The sequence below is a fragment of the Toxotes jaculatrix genome, chromosome 11 (assembly GCF_017976425.1).
Source record: "Toxotes jaculatrix isolate fToxJac2 chromosome 11, fToxJac2.pri, whole genome shotgun sequence".
NCBI lineage: Eukaryota > Metazoa > Chordata > Actinopteri > Toxotidae > Toxotes > Toxotes jaculatrix.
Genome location: NC_054404.1, coordinates 13,104,006 through 13,124,068, shown reverse-complemented (window position 1 = coordinate 13,124,068; position 20,063 = coordinate 13,104,006). Strand labels below are relative to the sequence as shown.

The 20,063-nt window shown below is 40.3% G+C and overlaps 2 protein-coding genes across 5 annotated transcripts; both read left to right on the top strand.

Moving 5' to 3' along the window:
• The first annotated feature begins 32 nt into the window (after window positions 1-32).
• mettl18 (methyltransferase like 18) lies at window positions 33-3,348 on the top strand. The gene is made up of 2 exons (XM_041049990.1): window positions 33-426; window positions 2,291-3,348. The coding sequence occupies exons 1-2, from the start codon at window positions 322-324 to the stop codon at window positions 3,257-3,259; spliced, it is 1,074 nt and encodes a 357-aa protein (XP_040905924.1). The 5' UTR covers window positions 33-321; the 3' UTR covers window positions 3,260-3,348.
• A 1,599-nt stretch (window positions 3,349-4,947) lies between these two features.
• sufu (suppressor of fused homolog (Drosophila)) lies at window positions 4,948-19,812 on the top strand. 4 transcript variants are annotated; one of them, XM_041049828.1, is made up of 14 exons: window positions 5,014-5,031; window positions 5,159-5,244; window positions 10,744-10,920; window positions 11,295-11,429; window positions 11,645-11,781; window positions 13,196-13,338; window positions 14,096-14,181; window positions 14,463-14,535; window positions 15,086-15,242; window positions 15,388-15,490; window positions 15,895-16,029; window positions 17,769-17,907; window positions 18,004-18,072; window positions 18,172-19,809. In XM_041049828.1, the coding sequence occupies exons 3-14, from the start codon at window positions 10,772-10,774 to the stop codon at window positions 18,259-18,261; spliced, it is 1,416 nt and encodes a 471-aa protein (XP_040905762.1). In that variant the 5' UTR covers window positions 5,014-5,031; window positions 5,159-5,244; window positions 10,744-10,771; the 3' UTR covers window positions 18,262-19,809. The 4 variants fall into 4 exon arrangements, with proteins under 4 accessions (XP_040905760.1, XP_040905762.1, XP_040905759.1 ...); XM_041049826.1 differs by having other exon boundaries at window positions 4,948-5,244; XM_041049825.1 differs by lacking the exons at window positions 5,014-5,031; window positions 5,159-5,244 and having other exon boundaries at window positions 10,113-10,920.
• The last annotated feature ends 251 nt before the right edge of the window (window positions 19,813-20,063 follow it).

The following is a 20,063-nucleotide window of genomic DNA, read 5'->3' as shown; positions in this document are numbered from 1 at the left end:
TAAATAGATAGATAAATAGATCTGAAGCACTGATTTTTTCTCTCTCAAAAAACACACTTTTAAATTTCTGTGTTCTGAAACTCTCTAAATTTAATCTAACTTAAACAGATTTGTACCGGTTACTTTTATTCTTTACGAGAAATTTAACAACCTGGAGCTCGGCGACCGGATCACGGTTCTCGGAATTGTGGGAGTTGCGGTTCACAGCAGCTCTGCTAAGCTACCACTTGCAGCCCAGTTAGCTTGCCATGTGGAGCCCGTGGTAAAGGGGGAACCAACTTTCCAGCCTCAAGCTAGCGGTGTGTAGTGTTGTTAGTCAACATGTCATTTTGTTTTAACTTCGACGTCCCAGCACAAACAACAAACCCGGACGATGTGGATGGAAACGGCCTGCAAAACGGAAAGAAAAACAGTGCTTCTGCATCTGTGAGTAACGTTAGTTTACCTAATAATGTATTTTAGGTTAAGTTACTCAAAGTACTCAGAGGTGTCAGGTAGTGATATCAAATTGTGGTTTCCTCAGACCTGGGATTTCTGCTAACATGCAACTGCACTATTAAAAGAAAGATTATGCGACTGCAGTGGCGTGTATGTGGTCAGGGCACTTTAAGAGGAAGAACAGGATCCTTGGTACGGCTTTAAAAGACTTAGACTGACCTTTTATTTTAGTAACCTGTCTGTTTAACAGCTTTGTTATTGTAGGAGCAAAAACATTGTGTTCCTATCTGCTGTAATGCAAAAGATCCCAGGACAACGCATACGTTTAGGACAGTATGAAAACAGAGCAAAATAATAAAATTATTGCATTGCAAGTTCTTCAACTTGGAAATGGTGGGAGACGAAAAAAAAAGTCTTCACTTATTTACACATAAATAAACTTCTGTCCAATAGGTTTTTAACCCAGTTTATAAATTAGATTACACACACACACACAACCAAATTAAAAAACAGATATGATTAAAAAACAAAAAAACCCAATCTGTTCAACAGAAACATGACTTGATACTTTTTATAGACTGGCTGGTGTGTGTGTGTGACAGACATAACAGAATAAAGTAAGGAGGAGTTTCTTTAACTATAAAGATAGACCTGTCACCTGTTGGAGTAGATGGAGGAAAAGTCAACACAACTTGAGTTGCCTGTTGAATGGAACACAGAGGAAAACCGCAGTGGCACCACCCACTCACTAATTCATACACATACTCTACTCATATATGCTGATCATTCAATTGAGTACTTTCCCCAGTGTGAGTGATTCCATCACACTGAAAATTTCTTTTGTTAGGTGTGCAACCACTAGAGCGCGTAGGTTGACAGTCTTTTTGGCCTGTGGGCCTTGACGTCACAGAGCAGTGGCATGTCAATAAAGAGTCACTGCGGAACTGGTAAAAGTCCATACTGGTAGAAGACTGTAGGAGTTGTTATTGCTATATCTGACTGCAAAGTTCAGAGACATGTAAACAGCCTTGTCGGGCATTTTTATCTGTGACGTTGTGCCCTGGTGGGGGCGACGACACAAGCAGTTAGACCAACCAATCCACATTATATTTGCAGTGTTTCAGTCACACATAGAATAGCATAGCAATAACATATGTGGCAGTCTAATGTCTGGATTCATCAGCTAATCAACCAAACAACCAGTCAGTATTACTAGAGTATTATAGACGTAGTAAAACATTAAGTAACTAATAAATACATATTGAATCAGACCACCTAAGGTAGAACTCACAACATTCACTTCATGAGCAGGAGAGTCGTGCTGTGTTAACTCAGACAGAATTGGGAGCCTGTTTTAACCCATTTTCAGTGAAGTTATCAAAGCCCTCCAGAGACTTGTTTCAACATTAAGACTAGTAATATTGGTTAGTAAGAAGTCAAGTTAAGAAGAAAATTTGTATGTTAAGTGACAACTTTAATACTTGATTTTTAATTGTCTTAATAAAACATGACCAGAGTTCCTTTTGTTTCTTACAAAAATGCTTACAACACAGCATACTTAGGAAGTCAGCATTTCATAAGTAAATTTCTATGATGACCCAAAGGCACCACGGTAACTTAAGTCTTAAAGGGTTAGGAGTAGTTGCCTCAAGTGGCACAGTCAAAGTCCATTTCTGATTTACATCTGTACTGTCAAATGTGCTTCAAGCCATGATTCTTGTAACTTGAAACATCTGTTGTCTGTGTAGCTCCATTGCTACACAATTGTATATTTGCACAGAGCCATCAAACACATACATGGCTGAGGGAAATCATTGTTCCCTAACCATACATACTGCTTTGTGTTTTTCAGACACAGGATAATGCCAAGCCAGCAGAGCCAGTAAAGGAGGCTAAAGAGCACCTTCCACCATCTGACCCACAGTTCCTCCTCATGGATTCTGTCCCTGAAACGGTTACCATTGGAACTCTTCCTCCTCTCCACTTCCTCAACGAGACTGTTTTTGAGAAGACAGCCTCAGAGAGGGAGGACGGTGAGAAAATTCTCTCTCGCACTGCAGAGAAGAAGTCTGATCTCATCCCTGGCGTGTACGAGGGAGGGTTGAAGGTGTGGGAGTGTACTTATGACCTTTTGGAGCTCATAGAGAAAGACGGAGAGACCTTTGGGGGGAAGGCGGTTTTAGATTTGGGCTGTGGTGCGGGACTGTTGGGGATATTGGCTCTAAAAAGAGGAGCCAGGCATGTCCACTTCCAAGATTATAACAGTACAGTTATTGAACAGCTCACAGTGCCAAATGTAATACTAAACTGCCAAGAGGATGATGACATAGAAAGTGAGGATGACAAAGAAGGGAGGGGCAAAGGAAAAATACCAGTGGAAGATGGTTCTAAAAAGAAGTTGCAAGAGAAACAAGAGGTAAAAGACGTCAGCCCACCTCCGAAGAAAAGAGCCCTAGACCTATCCCAGCACCCGTTACTAGCCAAGTGTCGTTTTTTCTCTGGTGACTGGAGCACATTTCTCGCTTTGGTTCTAGAGAGGGGTCCACAAACCAAATATGATATCATATTCACCTCAGAGACGATCTACAACACGGCTTACTACCCTGCCCTCCATGCCACCCTTCACAAGCTGCTGGCACCAGATGGACTGGTCTACCTCGCCACCAAATCCCACTACTTTGGCGTAGGTGGGGGACTGCACCTGTTTGAGACTTTTGTGGAGGAAAAGGGTATTTTCTCTGTGGATCACCTGTGGGATGGAGAGGAAGGACTTCAGAGACATGTAGTAGTCCTGCGTTTTAAAATGCCAACAGACACTTGAATAAGGTCTGTCAGAGACTCTTGCTGTGTGCTGTTAAAATGGATTTATTGCTTCACAGTTTCATGAACATAAAAATCATTAGGATTGTTGTTTAGTCTTTATATATATATATATATATATATGTGTGTGTGTGTACATATATGTATATATGTGTATATAGATATACATACACACACAGTGGCAATACAAGGAATAGCTCTAATAAAAAATGATGTCTCATCTTCTGTCTTTGGTTACCTGCACCTTTTTTCACTTCCTATATAGAAATTTGAATATGTCTGCCAGTAACTGAAGTGCAGTTGAAAGGGGCTGTTACAGGTCTTTAGATGCATCTGGAGGAAAGAAAGGAAATGGGCTCAGTGACCTTTGCGAGTGATTTCCCCAGTGTTCAAACAGCAGCATGAAAGCCAGGCTTGTTTCTGAAGTCCGGCACAAAATGTCAATTGCAACTTATCCCACCAGCCCAAGGATGTAGTTTGAAAGTGGATTCTAGAGTCACTGCACATCAATGGTGGAACTCTATGGGGTCTCTGTACCTCTTATTCTAGTAATGCTTCCTCTTGATCCTCTCAGTTTTTACCTTCAGTTAAATTCATTCGAAGTATTGCAAAACCAAAAGTCATGACACATTCTGAATATATACATCCTGGAAGTGTGAGCAAATACGCATCCAAATACAAGAAGGGAACTGTGCTGAAAAATTTCCAACACCATGTGGAATCCCCTTTTCATCCATATCAAGGAAATCAATTGAACTGATCTGACAGGGCTTTTTTAAGAGGAAGTATTCATCCAGTCTAGGCAAGTTTCTCGTTTGTGGTGGCTAGGTGAAGAGAATGAGGAAATCAGAGGGTTTTTTACATGGTCACTAAACTGTTTGAATGTTAGTGTTTGCTGGTGTGCTCAAAACGGTGGTTTTACCCTGCTGACCCAGTCGTGTCACCTCCACACTGTGTCCACAAGTGAACACAATCAGTATTACCTCCCTGTCATGTTTGACTATGACCATAAAGCAAACAGTTATTTTTAGGAAGGCTGTGTTAATGATAAACATCACTATCAGACCTCGCCTGTATGATGACTTCAGCTACACAAATTTTCACATGAATCGATCTCATCCTAAACATGCCCATGACGCATGAAGGATACACTGCCCTGCTGATAAATAATATTTAGCAAAGATAAAAACTGTTTTCTAGGAAACATAATGTCACCAGGTCAAACATGACTGTGCATTTCAACACCCACAGAGTGGGGACAGAATTTCCAATTACATATTGTGTAAATATACTGTAGTGTTCGACACTATTTCACTGTTACGCACATACAAAACACCTAACACAGTTTCTGTTTGCTTACGCCTGGCCGGCAAACTTTCAGTGTGCACGCTTCGTCATCATCTCTCATCTCGACAGCTGTTCATGGCCTGTGGGGGAATTCCTGGTTCCTCGAGTAGACACAGCCTTTCCCCTGCTTACTTTATGGGAACAGGGGGCAGGGCCAGTCAGATGGTTTTCCTCAGAAACTATTATGTGTTGATTCATTGTGAGGGGGCGTGCTGTTCACTCCCACTGTTTCCTTCTTACTGGGAAGTGACACTCAGGCTTACCGTACAGAGGGAGTGTATGAAAAACAGATAGAGAGGAGGGAGGGAGGCTGATGGGTGATGTGAAAGGTGGTGGTATTTAAGCTTCTTTGCTCTGAATGTCAGCCAGTATGCCGTATCGTTCCTTGGGACTTGGAGGACATGGGAGAGCGAGCAGAACACGCAGGTGAACTGGGGAGGGATGGCTTACTGTATGTTCATTCAGCTTGGAAAGACTTGCTGCTGGTTCAACACTAAAACATCCTTTTGTTGAGATGGGACTGCTGAAGTGTGATTAAAGCTTGACTCTGCAGGAGTACAACCCTGGGAGGCCTTTATCAGGAGATGGATTGCTGATATATCCAAGATCTGGAAAGAAAATCGTCAGTGAATGACTGGGGTAGGTATGTAGATGAAAGACTATTGCAAATCATGATCGGCTAAACAAAAAACTGGACATATTTTAGCAAAAATTGTCAGAAATGCTTATAAAAAAAACTTAAAGCTACAAACCTTCAACATTTTTTCTGTAGTGAAATTTTTTGAAAGTGGTAGAAAAGAGTTTGACGAAGTGCCAACTTCCACATTTTCTGAGAACCAGGAGATTAAGCATGTTAATGCTGTCATACTATAGAAGACAATATGGTGTTTGAATGAGAGCTGGTTAATTTAGTTCAGACTTCAAGCCTGAGTTAGTGGCCTCATGGACAACTTCTTGTCTAGTAACAAGCTGTAGAACTGGTTGTTTCCCAGTCCAACTGCCAAATAGATAGGAGTTTCCTGAACATGTTCAGGTGTGGCCTTCCTTAGAAAGTTCATTGTACTGCATTACCTGTATCCTAAAAGAATGTGCACTCAAACTGAATAAACCACAGTGACCGAGATAACATTTAGAAATTATCTCACTGTACCGTCACTGTCAATATTAACTCCAGGCCTTGAATGGAAGAGTTTTTTCTTTTCTTTTTTTTTGGGGGGGGGGGTCCTGTAATTCAGCGGACGTCAGTTAATATCAAACTTTGTCAGTAATCACACAGTCCCAAAGTTCTTTTCCTGGGAGTGTGCTGCTATAACTGATGAGTCATTTTCATGCCTTGACCAGAGCGCTATCAGCGTGATCTGATTCAGTGCTTGCATCAGCCCAGTGGACAGACTTTCATTTCAGTGGTTGTGAAGCATTTCCAGGAATACTTAGGTTGAGAAGATGATTGGATTCCTCAGATGACCCTGAAACTCTACATAGGCTCTGTCTAACCACAGAAATGGATCCATTCTATCGCATCTGCATTTCGGAGGTTTGTTTTCCGTGTTGGCTTTATTTCACTTACAATAAAATGCCACTCAGTCTGTTGCCAATTTCTGAAAAAAAAAGTAGATGTTTAAAATTATATATTGCACTGCGGTATAATGCAAAAGCCAGCTATTATTGATTGTTGTTTAAGATGAGCTTCAGTTGCTTCAGTGGCCTCTTGCTCAATCTTCTAATGAACGCAGTAGGGCTGACGATATCACCTCTTCATTCGCCCCCATTTTTCTTGAGAAATAAAGATGGACATGGGTGTCTTAACCTCAATGTGCTGCTCAATGTTTTACACGTCATATATCTTACAGCAACTTTCGTTATCAATTTCCCTAGTTTTTATGTTACTTTATTGGTTTCAGATTGCTTTATTTTGTTTTGGTTTTATTAATACACGGGCAACAAGCTAAGCTGAACAGGGTATTCATATCAAAGCATGAGTTGTGTTTAAGGATTAAGCCACTTAAGGATCAAGAGGCTCCTGTGGACCATATTTTAAGAAGTGCTCTACTATGAGAACTGAATTCCATAGATGGTGGCATCTTCAGGTGTCATCTATGGGCTCAGTTCTTTTGGCATGGTACTGGTTTGTCAGCTTTACTGCACAGCGCCAGGGACCGAAAATCATGGCCACGAGAATGCCTTAATACATGTGTGATTAATATTTGTTTCAGAATGACTTCGGTTTATTCAGCATTTGTATATATTGATTTGAAACTGCACCTAATATCAAAGTGAGTAAAACAGACACATTTCTAAATTACTGATAATAGTTTTCCAAAGTTAAAGTTAAGCATGTTGGATGTTGTTAATAAAGTAAATCAAAGTGAATTATCTTCCTCTGTAATTTTTTCTCTCTCTGTTAAAAAAAAACCATTTCGTTTGATTTTAAAATATTGCAGCATTTAAGTTGTGGTGTTCACAAGAAAGAAACACAAGGGCTACTATGCTAAATGATATAACCCACACAGACAGTACTATTTTTTTCCAGCTCTTATCTAGTACCATAAAATCTGCAGCCGTGGTGAAAGCTAGTTTCTCTATAAACAACATGATTAGATACGACAGCCAATATCCTTTTCAAGAACAACATAATGACAATCTAACATCTCTTTATAAGTATAAAATATCATGTTGTTATATGGACTTTTAGGGAGAGGAAGACTCAATCATAGATGGTTGTGGTTGACTAGTACTGTTTTTTGGGGGGTTAGTTAGTTATCTATCTATCGATTTGTGCAAATAAATAAATAAATGGGATGCGCAAAGCACTGTACACGGGAACTTTCTGGCAACCTCTATTAGCTCTACGACAGGACTATACACACTTTCCAATCTCCCCCAAGAAAGTTTGTCCTCAGTCCAAACCTCATGCTGGGACTTCAGCCATTGTGGTCAGGGTGGAAATTAAGCCACAGGGACCAAAGATGCCATGGTTGCTGAATTTGCACACATCTACCACATGGGTTGAACAACAGCAGAGGAGAAAGTCCATAGTGGTTGTTTTCTTCACCATCACGGTTGAATCCTAAATTTCTGGCTGTGCGTAATGTGTGGTGGTGACAGGCAGAAAAGGCGGCTGGTATTGTATCACCGCATAACAGAAACATTGCTCTGTTGTAGCATGTAACAAAGTGATATGTATGAGAAAATTAAAGTATAAAGAGGAAATGTGGAGGAATGGCTGACACCCTGGTGCTTGACAAGCAGGTTGAAATTATCTCTGCCTTGCATAAAACCTGTTTGCTGATAAAATAAAAAAAAGAAAGAAAATAAAACAAAAGAAAAGATAAACGCTTCATTGTTGTTGCTCTTGCATTCAGCATTATGAAAGAGATGACAATACCATACTTATCTCTGATCAGGGAAGTAATGATGAAAAACACCCACAAGTTCCTCACCTCAGAATGTTTTTTTTCTCATGACAAGTGTCTGCTGATACAATTGTCAATTTTTCTGAAATAAACAAATCTCACTGAACGACATTCTTGTCACTCATGTGGAATACTCTTGCATGTGGCCCAAAGATTACAGGATCCAGGCAGCAGTAAAACAAGTAGGATACACATAAATCCTGATTCATTATTATTGTACATGTTCAATGAATATCGCCTGCAGATAAACACAATCATGCCAATATTTCTGATTTTTGTTCATGACACACACTCTACAGGATATTAATTTACAGCATACAGTGGAAAGATCAATAATCCACTGACTGCACAGTGAAAGTGTCATGATGGCTTGACTATTACATCTTCAAAGTAATGATGTTTCTCAGACATATTTTGACTGAAATCTTTGACTCATAACAGTCACTTTATGTGGAAGCTCCGGCTTAAGACCCAAGTTAAAAAATATGCATAAACAATTTCTGGATAGAAAAGCCAAAATGTTATGCAGCCTAATACAACTTTAGTTGCAGTGGTAAGTAGCAGCAACTAAGAATATTCACTCAGGTGCTAGTGCTTTATTTGTGAATTTCATTATATACTACTTTGTAGTCATTGCAGAAGAAAATATTTTCTTGACTTTTTCTTTACCGATTATGATATTTACACATTAATGTCTCCTCCTGAGACCTGGCAATTCATTTTTGTCCTCTTTGGGGGACATGAGTCTGAGACCCCGAGGTCAAAATATAATTTATAGAATCTATCTCAATTGTACTGTCCTTTTAGGTGGACATCCTGGGCTTTCTTGTGATGCCTCAGTTGTGGAGTTGTGGCCAACACAGCAAATGCACTGTCTTTGCAAAATGACGGCAATTCCAACTTCCACATTTTATGGCAACAAGAGAGATAAGTCATTGATTTTTTTGCAGATATCATTTTTCTGTTGCTAAAAACCAAGTTTTTTTCTTTAATATCAAAGTCTTGACTTCAATTTAGTAAGAGCCTGTTGCCTGTAAATGACATACGATGAGAGCACGCAGGCTCTCTGGGGGCCTGCTGGCCCAACACCACAACTGAAAAGCCTGTTGCCTGTAAATGACATATCTATTGTTCTATCTACACTGATTATCCAAAACTATGCTATCAACACTACTACTACTAACAACCGCAGCAAACCAACCTACTCTGCAAAGAAAAATTCAAATGACCGCCACTATATCGAGCTATCCTATCCCTGAACAGACCATAGACTGTATAAGACATGGACGTAGCACCCGTGACGTCACCCATTGGTTTCGGGGAGTCGGTTTTGTGACCAAACCATGGGCATTAGAGCTGCGCCATCTTGGATTTTAGTGGGAGTGTACTTTCCATATTTGGCGAAGAGGCGGTTACTCTACGGGTTAGCCGGGGTCAGCCGGCCGAGAACCCGGCCACGAACCCGGCCACGAACCCGGCCACTTAGCTCGGAGCAACCGAGCTAGCCTAAGGCTAATCAGCTAGGCTAACAAGCTAAGCGGTAGCTACACCACTTACAGTTACAGCAGCCACTTACTGACGGAGCTGCTCTGTCCATGCAATGTCGGACTTTTTAAACAGAAAAATGAGACGAAATAAAATTGTAGCCTACTATTCCCGCAATAAACAGACTCTGAGAGCACGGAACACACCGCAGCAGCGTTCCTAACATTACCCGCTCCGGTCCTCTATCTGTATCAGCAGCGACCATGAATCGGCAATTAAGTCATAAGCCAGCGGCAAAATATGCCGGTACATGCTAATTAGTGCAAACATCCAGGTAAAATAGTGAGAAATTTACTTACCGAAAAAACTGAAACACAGACTCCTTCGACGGTCGGTTACTACAGTCTACACTACAACAAGCCATACTGTCACAAAAACATATCCGAACTGTAGGCTGTAAAGTTGGCTATTTTAACGTAGGGGTCAATGGAGAATTGCTCACTTCTGGAGCCAGCCCCCAGCGGCAGCCGAGGAACTGCAGCTTTTTGAACGCGGAAGTGATCCTCATTGCTGAAACCTACAACTCCCCCCTTGATAAAAGTGGCACCCTGACTCAGGAGGGTGGCTGGGTTTGGGAGAGCGTGGGGACCCTCCCATCTCCCAGCATGCTCTACAAGCATGCTTGTATATAATATTTTACTCTCAAATTTATGTACTATTACTGAAGTGAAAATTTGAGCACATGACTAAAGTGGAATATTTTAGTATTTTAACAATTTACAACATATTTCTTCAACCACTGGTTGCTTTAGCTTTTCTTTGAATATCCATTTGGGTTATGCATCTATCATTTGGCTCCTGCATCTATCATTTGGCTCCTGAGAAACTTTGAAGTCCCGACCCTAAAATCACGTCTTTCTACTGTTTTGATTGACAGTATATGAGCCAATCAGAATTATCTCAAAATTGACTAAACCTAAACCTCTGTTTTCATTGGCTATTTTTGGCCGTCAGTCAGTGACGTCAGGACCTTCATCCAACCAATGGTTAGGTCCTTTTTTGTAGAGGATGAGCAACAGGCAGGGCCCCCGCTGAGCGTAGCACAACGAGCGGAGTTGAATTTGTTTACCGTTGGACTGCTTTTCTAGTCTGAAGCTTTTATGGTTTAGTTCTGTATCTTTTGTTTTGAACTGGGGCTAGGTAGAAGAAGATAACTGCATTCACGTTTTTTTATAAATAGAATAACCAGATTTGTTCGAGGCCGTGGCATGGATGAGGTACGGCCTACCAGTGGTGCTCAAGCCCACGGACTGGTGCCGCTGTTTCCTCCCGGACTCCAGGCTATCTACGGGGAATGCCGGCGTCTATACCCCGAGCAAGCCAACCCGCTTCAAGTAACAGCCATTGTAAAATACTGGTGGGTACCCAGTTTTGTTGCCTGTCTTGCATATCTGTAGGTCCTGAATTTGTGGATCAAGTTTATCTAGTGATGGATATTCCTCTAGCAAACAGTTAGCTTAGCTGCCAAAGCTAACGTTTCAGCCAACTAAATACCGGATCCACTGTTGGTAACTGCTGCTGTGTTCTGTGGAGTCAGAAGATTCAGTGCCAGACTACACTAGCTTGATTAAAACCCCTTCATTTGAACGTATCTCACTACTTGTGTGCAAGTTATTCCCTCCCATGTAAGCCACCGGTCTGTGCATAGGCTAACTGAAGAGTAAATGCAGTCCACTGACAGTAAAGCAAATTTTGACATGGCTGATGGTTTTCATTTTATGCCTCTCACAGGTTAGGGGGACCAGACCCGTTAGACTACATCAGTATGTATAGGAATATGGGCTGTCCGGCTCAGGACATCCAGGAACATTGGCACTATGTCAGCTTTGGACTCAGTGACCTGTATGGGGATAATAGGGTTCATGAGTAAGTACACTAATATAGCAACTTGTTGTATATTAGTTGTTGAGTTCAACAAACTTTTGATGGGACAGATGCACTACATTACAGAAAGTGAACTCCATTGTTGCTATTATTGTACAGGATGTCCAGTGTGCTGTTGATCTTGACAGGCATACAGATTTTTACATCCCCTCATTCATAAGGGAGAATAAAGGTACTGTTGCTGGTGTATGTTTCAGATTCACAGGCACAGACGGACCCAGTGGGTTTGGCTTTGAGCTCACCTTTAGACTCAAGAGAGAGGTGGGAGAGACGGCACCACCAACCTGGCCAGCTGAACTGATGCAAGGCTTGGCGCGCTATGTGTTCCAGTCAGGTAAGAGCACTGTGCTTAGGGGTGGAAAACATACTTATATTTTGCATCTTTGCATGGAGTAAAAAACACATTAAAATACTTAGAGGTCAATGCATGTCATTTAAACTCATACTACATTGGTAAAAAATATATAAATTAGTTTGAATAACTTTTTTTGTAGCCAGTTTTGCAGCATTAATGAAGAAGAAATAGGGGAATATGTGTTCTATTAAGTGTTTGAGGGACAAGGGACCAATTTAGAAATAATTTATCATATTATAAACACCAAAATTTATTAAAATGTAAGAAGTTCTTGCTTTTCTTAGTTTAGTTTAATGTAATTGTTAGCCATCAGTCTGCCCCAGCAGTTTTGAGAAATACATTTGGCCTCTGGCAATGTCATTTATCAAAAAACATTGTTGCCGCTCTGCATTCTTCATCCTTCACCTAGAAACTTTTTGTCAACGAGTATTGATTTCATTTACTCAGTTTGTTAATAGACTAGTAAATGATTCATCTGCACTGGTTTTGAGAGAACAACACCCTTTTGGCTGCGGTTTCTTTGCCACCTTTTCTCCTCTGTGTGAATGTTAAGAATGTGTGCTTTGTAAAGGTAGCTTGTAATTCCACTGACACATGTAAACATGCATGAATAGAGGAGTCTGCTGTCAGCCGCAGTCTTAAGTTTTGTATACATCATTTGTGTTTGTTGGAGCTTTGGGTATTGACAGGAAGTCTAATTTGCCCTTTCTCTCCTTTTACCATTTTAATAGGATTGTGTTTTTATGGAGGGCAAGCAAGGTTGTTGTGTTTGCAGCATGTGAATATATACACTATATATTCACATGGGTATACACTCTTCTGCTAAGTTCTTTAAATCCTTCAGTTGTGTATATTATGTAAACAACAAAGTGTAGTTGAGAAGGGAGGGGCTATTTAAACGCCATGTAGAGAGAGAGAAGAAGGGTATTCTCTCCAGGCTCCCTTCTCCTCTCCAACCAGCCTTGCTCTGCTCTGCTCTCCAGCTGGGGTCAATTTGCGCGTGGGTGGGCTGGGCCCCTGAGCTAAATGAATGCTGATTCCTGGCCATCTTCCCCCTCACTTTTCTCCTGCAGCAAATCTGAACAGGGTGGTTGTTACCTCCCAAGCAGAGTCCCCAAATGTTTTTCTTGCCACATTTGGATTTAGATTTCTCTCTCTTACTAACTCTCATTCTCTTGCTAATCTGTGTCCCCTCTGTTCCTTTTACTCTAACTTTCCCTCGGCAATTCTTTGCTGTCAAATAATGAAAAGTAGGAAAGTAAGTGTAGGAAAGTAACCAGTTTCACGGCTGGTTGAAGGCACAGGCCCAAATGTAATCTAGACAATTTAAAACAGCACAGCATGTTTTGTCATGTTCTAAAATTAATATCTCCTTTTGTTCTTGCTTCTACAGAAAACACATTTTGTAGTGGTGACCATGTCTCGTGGCATAATCCACTAGACAACAGTGAGTCTCGTATCCAGCATATGTTGCTTACCGAGGACCCACAGATGCAACCAATTCAAACGCCATTTGGCACAGTGAGCTTTCTCCAGGTGAGTTCAAATATGTGATATTCACACAGTGAAAATAACTCATGCACCTCCGGGATCTTTGTGCCAACTAAATTTAAGCCAATCACAGACAGTCGTAATGGGCTTGGACTGAGGATCTGGACAAAACATGGACCAGCAATAGAAGAGATGAGGATCACAGTTGTCCAGCAGTTTAATGCCAGTGATGATAATGCAGGACACATTTACTTTGTCAAAGTTATGTGCATTTTGGCCAAAATTTGAAACTAAAATGATAAAAGTTAAAACTTCAAAGAGAAAAAATTGCCAAATCTAAGTATTGGTCCAGTTAAATAATAGATTTCTGGAGCCCAACAGTGTGTGTACACTCATCTGTCCTTGAAGTTTAAGAGAAGTTCATTCCGTATGTGAGTTTTATCAGCCCTATGGCAACAGGAGGCTGGCAGATCAACATATTGTAGTGTCTGTGTTCTCTTCGCATCAAGTCACATAAGCTGAATTGTAAAATGAACGTATTACCATACAGATGACTAAACAGTTAATATTACATAATAGTACCAAACATTATTAGGGATGCTGAAGCAGCCACGGAATACTAACCTGTGACTATGTGTCTTGCACAAACGATGAGAAACAGTCCACTTGTTGATAAAATTTGCACAACTTGGGAGATTTTGTTTTTGTTGTAACTTAACAAAATAAAGATAGAAATGGTAGGACTCAGAAAGTAACATTGTTGTACATCACACCCTCTCATGCTCTGCACTGTCTCCTATAGATTGTGGGTGTATGTACAGAGGAGCTACAGGCAGCCCAGCAGTGGAACGGCCAAGGCATCCTGGAGCTGATGCGTGGAGTCAGAGTGTGAGTACAGTAAATATAACTTGACTTGACACATGCATACATACATACATACATACATATATTGTAACACAATACATTTTCCTCCAAATGTTCAGCCGTTGAACTGAAGTAAAAAGACTGTTGTATCAGTTCCACTCCACTGTAAAATGCATGGAGTTCATTCAACAAACACATTGTGAGCAGGGTGAACAGCGTGGTTACTTATTAATTTATTAACTTTTTGTGTTTATCTTGAGGTTAATGCTGACCTGAACTAATGTTGAAGATTGTTCTGTGTACAGAGCTGGTGGCCCCTGGCTAATCACAGACATGAGGAGAGGGGAGACCATTTTTGACATCGATCCACACCTACAAGTAAGGCTTTATTAAGTTCTCACCCTCAGCTGAATGCTCTATATTATCTTTATACAGTGAAAGATAAGGGGCGATCTTATGTTCCACTGCTGCTATGTTTTATATAGAACTTCTGCAATATTTTCAACAATTTAATTGTGTAAATTAATTGCAGTCTACTTTTATGGTTTATTGTAAAGCTCTGTGACTGGATAGATGGTCAGTACAAGGAACTGGATTAAAAAATTGAGCTAAATTGTAAAGAGGTAGGTTTAAACCAACCCAAAGGAAACCAGTGCTCCATATATAAAGATATATATAGATAAAAGGAAGCTATTTTAACTTGCAGTGCTAACTGGAACTGATCTATGTGACCTTTTTTTTTTAAGGGAACTCCTTGTAGTTTATTTTATAACAACTTGTAAATTTTTTTTCTCTCTGACCGTATTTAGTGCCAATTGTTGGCACATAACTGTTTATGCAGTGTCCTTTCATTTCTGAAAATGTTAACTTTATGTAAGTTTTATGGGAGCTAGTGTTAATGATTGCGTATATTTCTTGCTCATCTAAGCAGGAGAGAGTGGACCAGGGTATCGAGACAGAGGGCTCGAACCTGAGCGGGGTCAGCGCCAAGTGTGTGTGGGACGATCTGAGTCGACCGCCAGAGGACGAGGAGGACAGCCGATCCATCTGCATAGGATCACAGCCACGCAGGCTCTCAGACAAAGGTATTCCAAGTCCCACAGGAGTGAAAGGAGTAGATCCTCTAATTAAGACTGAGCAGATCCAAGAATGCTTAACCAGTCTGTACGCTTGCTGTCAGCAGTGCATGGTGGGATAATTCCATGCTGATCTTTGTCTGTGTGTTGACAGATACGGAGCAGATCAGGGAGACCCTGAGAAAAGGACTGGAATTTAACAGCAAGGCAGCACTACCACCCATCAATAGCCAGAGACAAAGCCATGAGAGACCTCAGTGAGTGTTCCTCCCACACGCACACACACACACACACACATTAACAGGGGTTCAGCTGCTTCCGCCGTGTGCAGTGACTCACAGTGCATTTGACATCTGAACTGTTGTCACCATTGTTTCTTAGCTACAAGCATGATATGGTGGTTTGTCACTATCCTGTTCCTTGTTTTTCTGTGGAAGTCGTTACGTCTTCTGCAGTGTCAGGTAACACTTCTATGAGAGAAGTTATGAAATATTTGTCTGAACACTCCCATGTGCAGACGTCGGCCAAGGAGCTACCCTTTCCTTTACAGCAGCTGTTTTTCACAGCCACCCTCTCATTGCTGATTGTACCATTTCAGACTTCCTCACTTACATTTCCCGTCCACCTTTCTCTTCTCTTCTCTTCTCTGCCTGTTTCTCAGGAGTCGGAAGGACAGTTTGGAGAGCGAGAGTTCAGCAGCCATTGTCCCACATGAGTTGGTCCGAACACGTCAGCTGGAGAGTGTCCATCTGAAATTCAATCAAGAGTCAGGCACACTGCTGCCCCTCTGCCTGCGGTACTACACCGTTTTCTCTCTCCTATACCCACACACAATATTTACCCTTTAGGAACATCCGCAACACAGACAGACACAAACATTTGTGTTGGATGGGTGTGGCAGAATGTCTTAATAAAACACCAGAAAAAAACCCCAAAGATAACACAAGTTTCTCAGGCATTCTAAAGGGGCTTCCTGCAAATCAATCCAAAACTCTTGATTTCCATCCTCATACTTTTGCTTTGATGCTACTTCAAACTGTCAAAAAATTAAAAACCTAAACTTTACAGTGCTTTTTTTTTTTTTTTTTTTTTTTAAGTAAGTCAAATGTTTGAACTAAATATAAATGTAGCCTGTGATATGAATAAAGTGACTGTTATGCATTTACTGTTGGTCACTTATAACCTAAAGAGACAACAAGGACTCTGATCCCCTGTATTTGTCTGGCATGTTTTGTGTAAATAGGTTTGATGTTTCTACCTCTCTTTTCTGACTGTTAACCAAGGGAAGTCAGCAAAGCTTATGACTTTACATTGATACCATAAGTGGAATCAGTGGAGTCATCAGAGCTCATGCACAATGACTTGTGTTCCTTACCCAACAAGAAGTGTTTCAAAGGGCAAGAAGAAGCTTTAGGAGGACAAAGGTCATGACTCGCTGAATAAAATCTGGGATTTTAAACTTTAGGTTTCACAGATATAAAGAAGATCTTAAATAATAGACTAAAAATGTATGCTGTGAAAACAAAAATAACAAGTTATTACATGACAGGCTGTAGTGACAAAACAGCAGTTGACAGGAGCTTATTGTGTTTTGGCTTTCTCTGGCGTTTACGCACCTGTGGCTGATGACTACCTGGGCTTGGTTTTCACCTTTATTTTGAAACAGTATTTTGACTTTTTCTTTGGATTGTGTTTTTGCAGACAAAATATCGTCTAGGCTTTTACTGTCTGTTAGGAATTGTAGGGTTTTTATAAATGCTCCTTTGCACAGACAGAACACAAGGATGGTAATCACTATCTGAGGAAAGAACAAGAGCAGAGGTAGTTTACAGAGAGACCTTTGTGTGAGAGAGGGAAAGATGTTGTGGGGAGTTAAGAGTGAGAACACGGTGTAAAGAGCCCGATTATGTTATATTGGCATCAAGTGTGATTACGTCAAATGTTGCCTACAAACTATGTGACTTTTACTACCCAAAAAGGTTGTGAAAATAGGTAATTTCCCACTAAACAACAGATCCAACCAGATCCAAGTCAAGATCATGTTAGACTGCATTGAAATTTTCAACATTAACCAATTTTCTTGTTAATGTAGGCTGATTGACTTTATTGCAAAGCCACTTTAGATGTAGTTGCTACAAGTGAAGTTTACTTATCACACTAAAATGCAAATATCTTAAAAACAATTGTTTTTTTTAGTATCCGTCTTATTACTTCATACTTTACTGCACAGACTCCACGTCTGCAGTTACTCAGAGAAAATCTACAAAGTCTACAAAGTCAAATGAGGACACATGCGACATGAAGTTTAATTCTGACTACAATTCATAAACATTTTTGTTCTGACATTGTCTTCCTTCAACAGGAAATTCTTTAAAACATCAGAGATTCACAAAAAATGCTTTGAAAGGGCTTTCTGGTAATTGGGACATGGAAAGAGAAATATTCTGTTCTGGCTGAAATAAATGAAAACACACTCTTATGCACTTGTAATTACCTTCAGTACCTTCATACTGTGCTGTATTTAATCTTTTACAGGGGCCGGTTGCTCCATGGGAGACATTTCACTTACAAAAGTATCAATGGAGACACAGCCATTACATTTGTGTCTACAGGAGTTGAAGGAGCTTTTGCTACAGAAGAGCATCCATATGCAGCCCACGGCCCCTGGCTTCAGGTATGTACACATACACACTCACATATAAGCTCAAAGTTTCCATGTGGGGCTTTCATATTTAATGGATTTACTGGACTTTCTGCTTTCCATGTACAGATATTGTTGACTGAAGAGTTTGTGGAGCAGATGCTTGGGGATTTACAGGAACTGAACACTCGTGAGGAGGTAACTAAAAAGCCCCTGTATCTTTAACTTTTATTTTCAGTTTGATTTTCTTCAACTGCCTGCCTGCTTAACCACATATATCCTTTCACTTTTGTGCAGACAAAGTTACCAAAGGAGTACAGTTGGCCAGAAAAGAAGCTGAAGATTTCTGTCCTACCAGACTCTGTGTTTGATAATCCACTGCAATGAGACAGAGACATTTAAATCACTAGAAAATACCAACAAAAATACCTGCAAACACACAGACTTCCAGAGAGGACCATCATGGACAGGAGGCCTCCCAGAACATGCACCTGACCCTGAGCTGTCAGGGCGCACAAATATGTTGTTCCCACAGTGGACGGCCAGAGACCGTTTGATCTCTGAAGACAATCTGAGGGATGATCCGAAGACTTTTGACTGTTACTGGATTTTCAGACTAGCCCTGTTGTTTACAATATTTCTCTGAGGTTTGAAAAAATGTCAAATCAACCTCAAGCCGGCCTATCCAGATGGCTGACCTGTTAGAACAATCATCTTAGGTGTCACACTTAGCTGTAGGGCAAAACAGGATGCTGTCATTCCTGTGGTAAGGCCTTTCAGGTCCAGCATATACGTCACATATGAGGTTGAACGTGCATCCTGTGATCACCAGACATAATGTCCCAAGTACTAACTGTGTTGCAGTTCTCAAAAACTAGTTCTATTTATTCCAGTGGCCTTAGAAAGGGCAGAGAAGTGACATGTTGAACCAGTTTATCAGTGTTGTTTTAGTATTTACAAATGCTGGACATTTTCACTCTGTTTGTGGTCATACCAAAGTTATAATTGTTGGCAGTCTGCTGCCAGAACTCTCTGTGTTTCAAATGTGTCATGATCCTGTGATAATGACATGACAGGCTGATTTACTAGTAATTACAAGTCACTGCCTGTTTGTGTGGGATAACTAAGCAATGCATCTTTATTCTTAATTTTTTTAAGATATGTGGCAAATGCTGCAGGTATAACCACACCTATCCCCTGTGCCAAGAACATGGCTTCTGTATTGAGTAATATTTTTTGAATGTTTCAGTTTCCTCATGCTTACTAATGCACGTTTTAGAGTTTAGAGTAAACCCATCAAGTCCGTTGTAAATGTTCAGAGACTGGGAGTCTGTTTCAGTGTCCTCTCTCAAGTGTTGTCTCCAGTGGGACCTGACCGAAAACGAGTTGGAGAGAAATTCCTCAGTGCCTTGTGTTGAAAAGGACCATGTATTGTCTGTTGACCCTTGCCTTCAGCTCCTGGATTATTGAGAAACATCAATTTGGTTTGAGGCTGCTGCGTTCACTGATACTGTCGTTGCATTCCACAATAACACCAAAACAAAGAAAAGACTACTTTTACTACAATGTCTTCTTACAACAAAATTGTACTCTTATACAATCTTATTTTTGTTTTTTGTTTTTTTTTTTATTCAGAGTGACAGATGTAAAGTTTAGACATTGTTGATATGGTATTTTGTAATTGCTATCTTATTGACTGAACTGGCTGATTGTAATCCCAAGTGCATTAAAGAGTGTAGACATTTACACAAATAAAGCTGGAACACTAATGCAGAAATACAGAGGAACTTATTTCTTTAAAAGTTTTTACGTGAACACTGTGTACATTTATAAACGACTTTGTATAAAATATTTAGGGGTAATGAGGCACCTTATATAATGGGTTTATGATTAGTAACTAATGGTGTTATTAAGTTTAATAAATCAAACGCTAATGCTTTATAGCTACATTAGAGGCCATTAATAAGAGCAAGTTTTGTTTGCACATAAAGGCTAAACATATTTTTGGCTGGGGTTGAGTCATTCTATAAATGTTGGTCACCTATTAATAAATACTCAGGTTTCTCACTTTCTAATTAGCCATCAGTTATAAATGATCATTAGTAAAGGTAATGGGTTTAGCACTAGCTTTCTAATAGGTCACACAGTCTGAAGTTGTAAATATTAATAAGTAGTGGATCAATAGGTTT